Source organism: Podarcis cretensis (genome assembly GCF_951804945.1).
Source record: "Podarcis cretensis genome assembly, chromosome: 5".
Lineage (NCBI taxonomy): Eukaryota > Metazoa > Chordata > Lepidosauria > Squamata > Lacertidae > Podarcis > Podarcis cretensis.
The window spans coordinates 2,264,212-2,278,606 of NC_137174.1; the positions used below are offsets into that span (position 1 = coordinate 2,264,212).

Here is a 14,395-nt window from a genome sequence, read left to right on the forward strand (position 1 = left end):
TGCCTTATGGACAATGAGGAAAGGAAGTTATTACAAGAAAAGACGGCCTTAGTCTTTGTGAAAAAAGTTAAGTATCTGGGGGTCAATTTGTCGGTGAAAAACTTGAATCTGTATAAAGATAACTATGAGAAATTATGGAATGAAATCGATTTGGTCAAGTTTGAAATTGTCATTAATGGGCAGGATATCTGTAGTTAAGATGAATGTATTGCCAAATATGTTGTTTCTGTTTCAAGCCCTACCAATTATTGATAATGTGAAGTGTTTCAAAGAATGGCAAAAAGCACTATCTAGATTTATCTGGCAGGGGGAAAAACCCAGAATCAAATATAAATTACTAAAGGACTTGAAAGAAAGAGAAAGAGAAAATAGATTTGAAGATCTATTTTGAAGGAGCAGCTTTTTGCTGGATTAAGGAATGAATACAACTAGAGGACACTGATGTTTTAGATTTGGAGGGATTTGACAATGTGTTTGGATGGCATGCATATCTATGGTATGACAAGGTAAAGGCCCATAATGGCTTTAAAAATCATGTGATTAGAAAATATCTATATAATGTTTGAATTAAATACAAAGATCTTCCAGAAAGGAAAACTCCCAGATGGCTTTCGCCAATGGAGGCAGAAAAAGTCAAATATGGAATCCAAGTGGTTGAGATATTCAGATTTGTTATTGGAAGATAATGAAGGATTTAAATTAAAACCATTTGACCGAATCAAAGATAAAATAAATTGGTTACATTATCACCAGATTAATGAATTGTACAAAATAGATAAGAAAAATGGTTTTGCTTTGGAAAAAACTATATTGGAAACAAAGTTGTTAAAAATTTGTCTAACATGTATAATTTATTGTTGGAGTGGCATACAAAGGATGAACAAGTTAAATCCGTGATGATAGATTAGACAAGAGATGTGGGACATAACATAATGTTTGAAGATTGGGAAAGGTTGTGGAGGAAAGGGGTCAAGTTCACTGCATGTACAATGTTAAAGGAAAATATAATGAAAATGATGTATAGATGGTACTTGACTCCTGTAAAGTTAGCAAAGATTTATCACAATAGTGAAAATCTATGCTGGAAATGTAAAGAAAAGGAGGGAATCTTTTACCATATGCGGTGGACCTGTCCCAAGGTGAAAGACTTCTGGGAGAAGATTTACAATGAGTTGAAAACAATGTTGAAATATACATTTGTTAAGAAACCAGAGGCCTTTCTTCTTGGAATAATAGGCTTGGAATTGCCCAAAAAAGACGCTAGACTGTTTTTGTATGCCACAACTGCAGCTTGAAATTTATTAGCCAAAAATTGGAAAACACAAGAAATACCAACAGTGGAGGAATGGCAGATGAAGATGGACTTTTCGGAGCTAGCCGACCTGACCAGAAGAATCAGTGACCAGAAGGAGGAGGAACATCAGGAAGAATGGAAGAAATTTAAAGACTATTTATTGAAATATGCTAAGATAAATTAAATAGAAATACTTGCAAAATAACAGATAGACTAAGGACTTAAATATGTGAAATTATAAAACAATATGTTTAAAGTGAAGATGAAAAGAGACAAAGATGTTAAGGAGTAAGTAAATTTTATCAGAAATTGTCTTGGAAAAGCATTACAATGATATATAATGAAATTCAGTCAAGGGAATTTGAGGAAGTCATTTAACTATGATATTAATATTGGACTAAGTTCAGTTTTTATTTGTGTTTGTTTGTTTGTTTAAAAATGTGGAAAATTAATAAAAATTTTGAAATATATATATATATATATATATATATAAAAATAAAACATTATGCCTTAGGTCCAAGGGTAGATGTTGCAAAGCTATTGTTTGGCAAAGGAAAAAAAGCAAAATCAGAAATGTTTTAAAGGAAAGTAGGGAGGGCAGGTACCAGGGCTTTTTTTCAGCCAGAACTCACCAGAACTCAGTTCCGGCACCTCTCAGGTGGGCGCCAATGTCATTGCAAGAGAATGAGGGAGGTGTTCATGGTGAGTTCTAGCACCTCCTTTGCTAGAAAAATAGCACCGGCAGGTACACCAAATCAAGTTTTTTACAACAGACATTGCCCCTGAGAAAATGAAAATAAACTGCTTGTTCTGCAGATTTTGAGAGCTAGTTTTTACAGAAAAGGCAAAAAAGCTTTCCAACTTCACTGCCTAAAAACCAAGGACTTACCCATTAGCAAAGAGCTCCAATGCAGAAACGTGTAATTTCTCTCGTTCAGTCAATGGCTGAGACTGTGACAGTGCCACCATTTTCTTTATTGCACCATCTAGTTTTCTGTCAAGTCGAGGTGAACTCCCAGTACCAATCAGAACCAAACCATTTGAAATCACATGACCCATTACTGCAGATAAAGTCAGAAGTAAAAACTTTACGTAAAAGATTATATCAGTGGACAAAACCTGCAGTCCTTTACCTAACTTCATGGAGATTAGGAGGAGCCTGGAAGGAGGGGAGTGGGGACAGAGTCAAAACAGTGATGGAGTGAGAGGAAGGGTGGCAAGCCCTCTGGAAACTATTAATTCAGACTTATTACAGGAGTGATCTGTGTGTCCACTGGCAACTCCTCGGTGGGCAGGGAAAGAAAGGGGTGGCAGAAAGAGGGAGGGAGGGAGGGAGGGAGGGAGGAAGAAAGCGAGAAGGGAGCGCTCCCAGTTGCTTTGAGCTGGGGTATGCAGCCCTCAAAAGATTGCCCAAGAAAATGGGGCCCTCAACAAATAAAAGCTAGAGTCATCTTTTAGTTATATAATAGGTTGTTCCTCAAACATATTTCTTTATTTTATCAACTATACAGACAGCCTGATTGTAATGAACCTCTATGTGGTTTACAAAGAATAAAAACAAAACATTAAAAATATCAATAAAAGACTGTTAAAAACAGGTATTTAAATAAAAAAGATAGTTCAAATCAACAATAGGGTTAAAAGATGTGTTTTAACCTCAACTTTTACATATGTGGATAGGCTTGCATAAACAGAAATGTTTTCGACAGGTTCCAAAAAGAGTAAAGGAAGGGAACCTGCCTGGTTTCAATACAGAGAAGGTGGCCAGGTAAAAAAAAAAAAGTTCTATCCATTTACCTCCAAGAATCACATCCAAAGTATTTTTCACCATATATTTGAACCCATGAAGACTAGAAACATTAGCTTTTCTTTTTTTTAAAGAAAAACAAAACTTAAGATCCGACTATGGTGAGAAACTGGCCAATCTAGATTCAAATCATGGCTTACAATGCAAATTTATTTTAAAGTAACCATATATAGTGTTAAGAGAAGTTTTTCTGTTGAGAAGAAATGACAAATCTCAGGTAACTAAAAGCTGAATGCATAAGTTTCTGAGAGGATGGGTTTCAGAGAGGATGGGTAGGCAGGTGAGCCCAGGGGCCAGAGTGGGTCTGAGAGTTCAACCATTATGGTCCCAAAGAAAATAAGCATTGCACCTCCCTCCCTCCCTCCCTTCCTCTCCCCTCCGACCTCTCTCTCACACACACTTTTTTGGCCAATTCTTCACATTTTCTACAAGGAAACAACGTTAGGGCACACAAAGATGCACTGAAGTCGTTTTGTTACTTACAAAAATTAGGGTCAGCTGCCTGTAGTTTTGAGAAAGTTCCTTCAAGGCCCCCTAAACTATTATCATTTTTCCAGGTCACATACTGTAACAAATACAAACAATACACTGGTTAAGAATTCAAGAAGAGATAAGTTTCTTTTCATCATCTCATGCAAGTGAATCTAACATTAAGCAGAAAACAAATTTAATATATTTCTGCTTCTGGCTCATGTGGCAATCCATGGGAATATTCTTAAGGTGATTTTCTTAGTTCCATTAATACAGTATACAGAATTCAGAACTACTAACCAACTTTAATTCTGTTATTCCAGTCTCTGGGACAGATAAGTCCAATTATTCCTGAGTTGAGTTCATGATTCCGGGAACTAAGATACTACTGGGGGCGGGGGGCGGGGGGGGGGGCTGAGCACTGCATTTCCTGCAAAGGCAAGGGCAAAAAAGATTGTTCCTGACTTGACTGCAGCATGTCCTGTTGCTGCACATGGAAGCTTTGCTGCTTCAATTGTTTTAACTCTTTTTAATGTGTGTGGTGGGTGTGTTGTTTGTTTTTATTGAATGAGAGGAGATCTCATGTTGGGGAGAGCAGGGAGGTCCCCCAATTGCAGTGGTTCAGGGTAGGGGGAGGTATGGTGTGGGAGGTGGTGCAGGCTGGGTGAGGGGCAAATGGCACAGGCAGTTATTAGTATTATTAAATTTGTTTATATCCTGCCTTTTTCCTAGACTGGGTCTCAAGGCAGCTTACAGATAAAATAGAAACGGCTAAAATGTAGATTTATGTTGGGGGTGGGAAAATGTCCACGACTCCTCTTGTTTTATTTAAGTATGTTTACCCTACATTTTCAAATAAGGTGCTTGGCATACATACAGAATAAAAGACAAAGTTAAGTGACTGTGCCACGTGCCAGCTCCTCCTCCTCCTCCAACCTGGGCAATTGTGGTTGTCCTGTCAGCCAACCCTTGGGTCTGTTGATGAATGCCAGGCTGGCTCGGAGTAAGACCTCCCTCACCCAGGAAGCCCATCTGGTCTCTTCACTGAGCCTGGACGGGGGAACAGAGCAGAGTTGATCTCACCCAGCTGTCCCCACCTGGGTACTTAGGGCAGCAGCATCAGGACAGATTTGAGTGTTGGGGAGGAGGAGATACTGTGGTCCAGAGATTTTTCTCTCCCTCTCTCTCCAGGCTGTTTGTACACTTGGTGGGAAATCTAGAGTGTGTGTTCCTGGCACTGGACAACCAGGACAGAAAAGGGGATTCTGCTGGTTTGCCACCTGCCTCGCTGCCAAGCAGTCTCCCTACCTGAGCTGACAGAGGTGGTTTTAAAGGTAGTGTTGAGCACTCCCAGACTGCTGGTTTTGGGGGACTTCCAACAGCCATACTGAAGCAACTGTCTCTGGGGTGGCTTAGGACTTCATGGCTGCCACGAGCATCATGGGGTGGTTCAACATGTCATTGGCGCACTGCATGTGGCAGGCCACACACTGAACCTTGATTTCTCAACCGGTCAGGAACGTTTTTATACCCAAAGGTGCATCTCCACCCCCATCATCCATTCTGTACACTGAAGTCCAGCGCTGAGGGTCTTCTGGCGGTTCCCTCACTGCGAGAAGTGAGGTTACAGGGAAACAGGCAGAGGGCCTTCTCGGTAGTGGCGCCCTCCCATGAGATGTCAAGGAAATATACAACTGCCTGACTTTTAGAAAACATCTGAAGGCAGCCCAGTTCAGAGAAGTTTTTCATGTTTGATGTTTTATCATGTTTTTAATATTCTATTGGGAGCCGCTCAGAATGGCTGGGGAAACCCAGCCAGATGGGAGGGATATGTATAAATAAATAAATAAATAAATTGATCTGAAAGTGGAGGATATGGACATCAGTTCCTTGTCAAGGTCAGATCACTGCCTTTTCAGCACCCTTTTTCCTCTTCAGAGCCAGGGGACTTATTAGGATGGTCTGCCCTTGGAGACTGATGGATCCAGTGGGTTTCAAGGTGATTCTGGGGGATTTTCCAGCTACTATGACTGGTTCTCTTGTCAAAGTCCTGACCGACCTCTGGAACATCTGAATGTATCATGCTGCTCCATTATAGTTCATGAGCAACTTCTCTCATTTCACTGAGCCTGCTCGGCTCCTTGGTATACTCCAGAACTTAGGACAATGAGACAAGCTACAGCAAGGCTTGAAGGCAAGTGGAGGAAAACTGGGACTGTCTCTGAAGATGGTTCAGAAACTTCAGGTGGTGCAGAATTTGGGGGTTACGTTGCTCACCAGACTGGCTGCCAGTTAGTTTCTGTGCTGAATTCAAAGTGCTGGTTTTGAAATATAGAGCCTTAAACAGCTGAGGACTGCAGTGCTTTAAGGACTGCCTCTCTCAATATGAACTGACCTGGACCCTGCAATCATCATCTGTGGCCCTTCTTCGCTTGTCCCCTGCTTAAGAGGTCCAGAGGGCGACAACATTAGAACAGGCCTTTTCTGTGGTGGCTGCCCACTTGTGGAATGCTTTCCCCAGGGAAGCTCACCTGGTGCCTTCATTACGTGTCGTTAGGTGCCAGGCAAAAAGACTCCTCCTTTAACAGGCCTTTTGCTAAATAAACTCTCTATGGCCTCTTAAACTATTGGGGACGCAAGTGGCGCTGTGGTCTAAACCACTGAGCCTCTTGGGCATGCTGATCGGAAGGTCGGTAGTTCGAATCCCCATGACAGGGTGAGCTCCCATTGCTCTGTCCCAGCTCCTGCAAACCTAGCAGTTTGAAAGCATGCCAGTGCAAGTAGATAAATAGGTACCGCTCCGTCAGGAAGGTAAACGGCGTTTCCGTGTGTTCCGGTACTCATCACGGTCCTCTGTGAACCAGGAGCGGTTTAGTCATGCTGCCCACATGACCCGGAAAGCTGTCTGTGGACAAACGCTGGCTCCCTCAGCCTGAAAGTGAGACGAGCGCCGCAACCCCAGAGTCGCCTTTGACTGGACTTAACCGTCCAGGGGTCCTTTACCTTTTAAACTTATTGGGAGGGATTATTGTTTTTGTTTGTTACTATGTTATGTATTTTTGTGTTTTTATGTTGTAATCCTGTGATCCTTGGATAAAGGGAGGTACAGAAATTGAATAAAAATAAAGATTGCTTTAGATGGCTTCACAAAAACACTGGCTCTCAGACACAGCAGCAACCATATCTTTTAAATGCAACTATACTCTAACTACTGCTATTAGAGTCTAACTAGGGACTGTGTTCCTGCTCACTCCACTCATCAAGAACATGGGAGACCAGGGCTGAAATCGCCAGCTAGTCAAGAAGCTCACTGGGTGACCAGGGCCAGGTGCCACCTCCCAGGGTGAAATGGGGAGGAGGGGAACCAGGTGCACCACCTCGAGTTCCTCGGAAGATTAAGGTGGTATGTAAATATTCATTTATCAAACAGCCATTGCCTTCACCTTTCTTCATACATTTCGAGAGCATGCAAAAACAAACTAAAGGGAATTTTATCACTAAAGGGGATCTTTATTTTCCCTTTATTGATATGAATTTTCCCTTCACACCTGAAAGACTAACACGGCCCCTCTGTAATTGCAATTTTCTTACTTCACCCCTCCAAAATATATGGGAAAACATATCTAATATTTACAAAAGGTTATCCATTAGAATAAATATTGTTTTTATGTGCAATAATCTCTTCTTCTTTCCTACCTGAGTCAGGGCAGCATCATACATTTTACAGGCCTCATTACTTGTGGTTGAAAGAACAAGTCCCGCATCCTGCCAGGCCTGGAAGGCATAAGACAATGCTTGCTTTATCTCTGATGTAGAAATATTAAAATTCTGGAAACTCTGAAGTCATAACAGAAAAACACTTAAAAATTTTTACACGCACACACTTAAATTTTATATACTACTTGAGTGTAGTAAAATCTCAAAGCAGTTTAATAAATACATGAATTGTTAACTGTCCTCTTCAGATGAAGAGTGGTATTGAAATTTAATAAATAAAAAAATAATTGAGAGCATTTGTACCCTTGCTCTTCAGCCAAAAAAAGGCTCCCAGAGAAACTTGAATACAATCAATTAAAACAAGACAGCTTTGTCCTGCAGGCTTACAATCCCACAAGCACTGCAGCCAAGGGGAAAGGGACAGGGAGGGAGGAGGAAAGAAGCAAACTCCGGCACCAGCTGGCAGAGAAAGGGCCCAGGGGCAAGAGGCAGAAGATGGGGCTGGTCTGGAAGAAGCCCTGCTCAGCATCACGCCCACCAAAGCAATGCTGACTTACCCATCATGCCGAAAACTTAGGAGTTTAAGAACATTAACCATATTAAGGTTCAACAATGCATTTTCCCACAGAGCCTCTAAAATCTCTCTTCTGCTATTACAGTGTCATCATGAGAAGGAAATGTGAAAGTGAGCATTTTGGTCAATGTATAACCGGATGACAAGAGAAGCTTTGAGCTTTGAGCCTCAAGTGAAAATGCCCTTACATAGTTCATGCAATTATCCTGTTGTCTCTGCAGGTTTGAGGAAGCAATGATGACCAAACACAAAGACATTTTATGTCCACGGACTTTTACCACTGTTTAATTTTCCAGTATGTTGTGTTTTATCTCTGCCTTTTTAGTTAATAGCTGCATTGTAAAACCTTTATGTTTCTGAACGTAGATTATACAACTTAGAAAGATTCAAAATCAACTGCATTGAGCAGATTAAGGCTGCGATCCTAGCCCCATTTCCCTGGGAGTAAGCACCGTTGAATTCAACAGGACTTGCTTCTGAGTCGCATCAAATAAAGCATTTTCAAAGGGTTCCTGCTAAAGGTTTTCCATTTCCACGGGGTAGAGAACACCCCTCGCGCGCCCTCCGCCCTTTCTCTCGAGTAAGCGCAGCGCGCCGCAAGTGCTCCAGGCAAAGCCAAGCTTCTCCGTTTCTCCCGGTCTCTCTCCGCGCCTTCGCCCCCCATTTCTCACCCCGGAACCGAAAGGACTCACCTGGCAGTCGCGGAGATGCGCCATGTTCCCGCCGAGAGAGAGAGAGAGAGGAGTCGCCGCCCCCAATCCGGAAACGGGCGTGGAGTGAAAAGTCAAGCGGGAGGAGCGAGAGGCGAGCTTTCGGCGCCCCCTGGCGACTCGTTCTCGAAAGAGGGGCTTGGCCGGAGGAGCGGGCGGGGCTGGGGCTGGCCGGACCCTGGCGGGGGCGGGGGGGGCGGGGGGGCGTCCGGCACCCGGCTGCTCCCAGGGGCCGCGAGAGCCGACGGGCTTGGCGTGGCTTGCCAGGATGCTCCCTTTTTTATTGGTAGAGGAAGTTTGGGGCTACGTGTCTTAAACGGAAAGCATTTAAATTTGGGCCACTTTAATTTCTTAAGTGTGCCGAGAATGTAGGTACGTGCCTACTCGTTTCACATGTGTGGTGCATACACGTGTACCTCTCAGGATTCTTGGGGCGGGTGGGAGAAAGGAGCTCATGGCTTCCTTCTCAGGCTTTGCTCTGAGGGAAATAATGACCTCATAAATGGTGTTAGGGGAGCTTCTTTTGTTCACTTCTTGTAGCAATGGCCCGCTGTTCTGTCACAGAGTCGCAGAGGCCTTCATCCTCTCCCTGACCCCTCTGGACTTCAAGGTCAGACCCCCATCGGAGTATGGGAAGGAATACAGTGGCCCATAACTTGGTGGCCTTTTGAGGGTGAAACTATAAAGTGGTGAGAATTGTGCAGTGCCAATGTGACTTGCTGCAAATGCGTAACTGGGGTGGGGGGTGGGGGTGGGGTTAGGCAATGTTAGATTTTCAACATCACAGTGTATCATCAGCCAAACATCATGGGTTGGCTATGCACCACCTCAGCTCTCCCCATGGGAGCCCAGCGCTTTGCAGGCCTGCCGCTCAGCTCCCCAGATGAGCCAGCCCATCTCTCTTTCCTTGGGGCTCCTTCCTGAGGCTTCCTTCGCCAGCATGGGGGCCGGTGAGCTACCTCTTTCTTCCCGCTCGCCCCCCCCCCCACGCCCTGAGGCTGGAACAGGCAGCGGTAGCCAAGTGCACAGAACCTGACGTGTGACTGGGGGGCAAGTCTGCAAGGCCCAGGGTGCAAAGCCACCCCATCTGTGGCTTGCAGAGTGGGGCTGGCCTGCAAGCCGGAGCGGGATGGGGGCTCTTTCAGCTGGGGAGCGGGAGTGAGTCTTTTGGTGCTGTGCACACTGGCTGACTGGCATGTCATTGCAGCTACACCAGCCTGGCCAGGTGGAGACATTAGGCACTGACCTGGCACCTGGACACCTCCATTTCCTCACAAAGGGCTAGCACCCAGCTAATTTTGAACGCTACCTGAGAGTTGCTGGAACTGAGTTATGGCATATTCCGGCTGAAAAAAGCCCTGTTTACATCTGTCCTGTTATGTACTGAGTTGAATAGGATCCAAAATGCAGCAGTCTGGGACTTCCGGGTTGGCGCCATCGCCGAATGGCGGACTCCCTCTGAGCTCCGGAGGGAGCCTGCTCGGCAGGGGCTGGGTCCTACCGCATCGCCGACGCGGGGACCCTCAAAAACCATGGGCACTGAAACCCATGGACATGGTGACTCGGCTGGCACCTTTTGTGCCCCCCCAACCCGCGAAGGAGCCTTTTTAAAGGCTGCAGAGCGGGTGACAGGGGGGGTTGGTGCTTTGAGTCCTTCGCTTCCCCTGCCGAGCGAAGCCGCATGCCATTCGACGGAGAGCGCTGACTTCTTCTATTGAAAATCTGGACTTAAAAGAATAACCCGTGAGTAATCGGAACCTGGACTAAAAAGGGGGATAAATTTTTTTAAAAAAATTCGGGGCAAGCGGGGGAGGCGCAAAAAGGAAGTCAGCCCCCCCCCCCCCGTTGTAGAAGAGTTAAAGCAAAGGATTTGACAACTAAGATCGAGTGCAACCCTATTTTGACAAAGTTATTAACTTCGCGAGGGAAAATCATAAGACTGAGCTGGAGGAGAAAGGTGGAATTGAATTAAAAAGCAACCCCCCCCCCCGGAATCCTGGGAGCGATTTGTGAGAGCGCCGGGAGAAGAGAAATAGAGGTTTTGACAGCTGTCAAAGAGCTGTCAAAGCGGAAGAATAAAATAGAGATTTTTGTTACGAGGACTTTGACGGTTACATTTGTTATAAATTGGATACAAATTGTTACAAACAAGGAATAACAAGTTATTTTGACTGGTGGACGTGATCTGGAAGGGAATTAAGTTATTGCAATCCACCTAGAGGAGCCGAGGGACATTACAAGTATTGTTGGCGTGGAATTTGACCAGAACTTTCTATCTCCTGGGAAACTGCAGAAATGGAACACTATTTTGTCTACAGAGGTCTACGCACTAAAGGAGACAATAGATTTATCTATTGAAGAATGAAAAGGACTTGACGTAATGTTTTGTTCTTGAATAACAAGCCTCTGCAGAGGAATTAGAAGCTTTTGGAATTGGAACATTTGTGCAGGAGAGCAGGGAAAAAGAAAAAAAAAAGGAGGAGTGAGATCAACAAGAACAACAAAAATAATAAGAACTGGACAAAGCCAATCACGTGTGGCCCATTGTGTAAATAATGTATATAATGTGTGTATTTGTGTAAATAATGTATATAAAGCAGATTTTGGGGGAAACTCCTCACTACTATGAGCTGAATAAAGAGCATGAAATCCACTCTCGCCTCTGAGTATATTTCATGTCCCTCAACTTGTTTAATTTCCCTAGCTCTGATGTATAGCAAGAAGCCAGATGGGCTCTATAAAGCAGGATCATCACCTTGTCATGCGGAGTGGGCTTGGATGTTCCTATGACCCTTGTGAGCGAAGCCGGCCGGAGTCTCGTACTCCTGGTAGGGTCACCCAAGGCGGTAAGGTCAAGGGGAAGGAGTTAGACCAGGGGTCAGCAACCTGTTTCAGCCATGGGCTAGTCCACTGTCCCTCAGACCTTGTGGGGGGGGGGCGGACTATTTTTTTGGGGGGGGGAATGAACGAATTCCTATGCTCCACAAATAACCCAGAGATGCATTTTAAATAGCTGCTAAGCCGCTAATAAGGGACGCAGGTGGCGCTGTGGGTAAAAGCCTCAGCGCCTAGGGCTTGCCGATCGGAAGGTCGGCGGTTCGAATCCCCGCGGCGGGGTGCGCTCCCGCTGCTCGGTCCCAGCGCCTGCCAACCTAGCAGTTCGAAAGCACCTCCGGGTGCAAGTAGATAAATAGGGACCGCTTACCAGCGGGAAGGTAAACGGCGTTTCCGTGTGCTGCGCTGGCTCGCCAGATGCAGCTTTGTCACGCTGGCCACGTGACCCGGAAGTGTCTCCGGACAGCGCTGGCCCCCGGCCTCTTGAGTGAGATGGGTGCACCAACCCCAGAGTCTGTCAAGACTGGCCCGTACGGGCAGGGGTACCTTTACCTTTACCTTTTTAAGCCGCTAATAGCGCTAATCCGCTAATCCGTCAATGGGCTTGCTTCGCAAGATGAAAAAACCGCTAGACGAAGGGACTCGCGGAACAGATTAATTTCATCTTGCGAGGCACCACTGTAATTGCTGATGCTAACAAGTGTCTATATTTTCTAGGTAATTTTAACCTATACAGTGGTACCTCGGGTTACATACACTTCAGGTTACAGACTCTGCTAACCCAGAAATAGTGCTTCAGGTTAAGAACCTTGCTTCAGGATGAGAACAGAAATTGTGTGGCGGCGGCGCAGCAGAAGCAGGAGGCCCCATTAGCTAAAGTGGTGCTTCAGGTTAAGAACAGTTTCAGGTTAAGAACGGACCTCTGGAACAAATTAAGTACTTAACCCAAGGCACCACTGTACTGATGTATAGGAAATAGGCGACTGTATTTACTGTTTATAATTTCTGACCCAGTGGGAGTCTATCGATATTACTGCATGCTACTTTCAAATCAATGAAGGCAAAATAATAGCCTATGGAATTTCTAAAATGCAGACAGCCAGCAATTTATTCAAGTAAATATACATAACCTTTTATTCATTTGTACAGCACAAACATAATCATTGCTTTATATTTAAAAAGATCAGGATCAACTTGTATGTGTGTGTGTGTGTATATATATATATATATATATATACACATACATACATATATTGAAGAGGAATCAGGAATATAAAGAAAGAAATATTACTTCTGTATGCACGTGAACCTTAGTTGCTTGGGGCAACAGGTAAAAGATTCTAGAATTAAAACAATTATTGTGTGTGGGAACTGCTGATGCTGGTAGACAGCTGCTGCTCCTGAGCCATCATACCAAAGATGCTCCTTGTCTTCCTCTTCTGTTACTGTTCTCAGTATGCAACAGCTGTACCCTTTCGTTTTCTACCACCCCCACTGTTGGTCACCTGCTCAAACCCACAACACCGTGTCTATCAGAAGCATGACAATGAACTTCGTGTTTCATGCTTCTGGGATGAGAGAATTGACCTGAAGTATTCAAGAGCCCAAAGTCTGCCTTCAGAGATCAAGGAGGAAAAGCTGGACACCGTACCCCCTCCTCATTGTCAGTGGTACCAAGACTCCATCTTGGTAAAGAATACAAATCGCTGGTCAGGTGAGCTGGTGTTAGGTGCAGCTCTGACTCGGGGAGGCCTCCATCCACCATGGGCTTTTATTCGTGTCACAGTGCAGTGTGTATCCGTTTCGTGCCATGCAGCCACATGTGCTCATAAGAACCTAACAATTGAAATTTCCAGGCAGGATGTCCGTCTTTTCCTCCTCTCGCCCCGTACTTTACCTATTCATGAGTGGCAACCAGTGCACCTGGGTTGGTGTGCACGCCTCAAGAGTTCCACCTGGAGTTACCGCTTCAAGAGTCAAGGGGGTATTCCTGAAGACCTCCTCATCCCCAGCAACCTCTATAGCGAGCCACTTGCACCTACTGTTTATCCTCATGCAGAAATGCACCAAGCGTGTACATCATATTACAGCTACTACATAACTGTGCGCTACCACCTCCGTGGATTCTACACCGCTTCACTCCATATTGAGAATGGGCCTCCACTTGGACGTAGCCTGAGCTTCTATGTGCAGCCTACTCTGCTCCATGTGTTCAGCACCTCCTCCACACTGCTCAGCCTTCCTCACAGGACCCTCAATCTTTCATGGACTCTCCAACCCCTCAGCTCCAAAATAACAGCTTACACACTGGTGGATGTGCAGGGTGTGGAGGAATGGTCTGACTCCTACAGTTATAATCCTTTTGCTCTGCAAAGTGATTTCTGTGCTGTTCGCAAACTACAAAATTCCAGGGAGAAAGTGGTGGCCAGTGTCTATTTTCGTACTAATGAGAAGATGCCTGAACAACTGGCAGGAAAACTTGATTTCTTTAATGAGACTTTGATTTTCAGAGCAAGCACTGGAGCCGCAACTTATCTCACACTCAATCCACAGAAAACCAGAAGAGGCATCTACATTTTTAGCCATACACTGGGATTGTACCATTCTACACAGGAAGACAGCACTCCTCCTACCACTAGGAAGGGCTACAGCTCCCACTATATCTTTTACGAGGAGCAGAGCCTCTGTTACCTGATCATTGTTGAATTCATGCAGCTGCAATTGTCCAAGTTCAGCATCCATGTGTATCTGAACCGGAAAGGGACTTTGTTCAGGTCTCTAGGTGAAAAAGATATTGAAGTTCACATTTTCAATGGACATTCTCCTGACAAAAGTTTGGTCTATATTGTGTGGTTTATTCCCGTGCAACATCCACTGCTGCAGTGTGAGTGGACCTTCAACCTTCAACTTTTTGATTCCAGGAAAGAGTACCACCTTTGGAACAACACTTATTCTTACAGTAACGGTGTCAAAGATGCTGCCCGTTT

The 14,395-nt window shown here is 44.8% G+C and overlaps 1 protein-coding gene across 5 annotated transcripts in view; it reads right to left on the reverse strand.

Moving 5' to 3' along the window:
* Positions 1–14,395, reverse strand: part of TTC38 (tetratricopeptide repeat domain 38) — an 83,640-nt gene that overhangs the window by 25,266 nt on the left and 43,979 nt on the right. For 3 of the 5 annotated variants that reach the window (XM_079975239.1, XM_079975240.1, XM_079975242.1), the window contains 4 exons: positions 14,100–14,186; positions 7,269–7,346; positions 3,585–3,666; positions 2,184–2,355 (listed from right to left, as the gene is read on the reverse strand). In XM_079975239.1, the coding sequence (XP_079831365.1) occupies positions 2,184–2,355; positions 3,585–3,666; positions 7,269–7,346; positions 14,100–14,186 (419 nt within the window). Of the gene's footprint in view, positions 1–2,183; positions 2,356–3,584; positions 3,667–7,268; positions 7,410–8,555; positions 8,627–14,099; positions 14,187–14,395 lie in introns of those variants that run through there. The other 2 variants (XM_079975243.1, XM_079975241.1) reach the window with 2 other exon arrangements.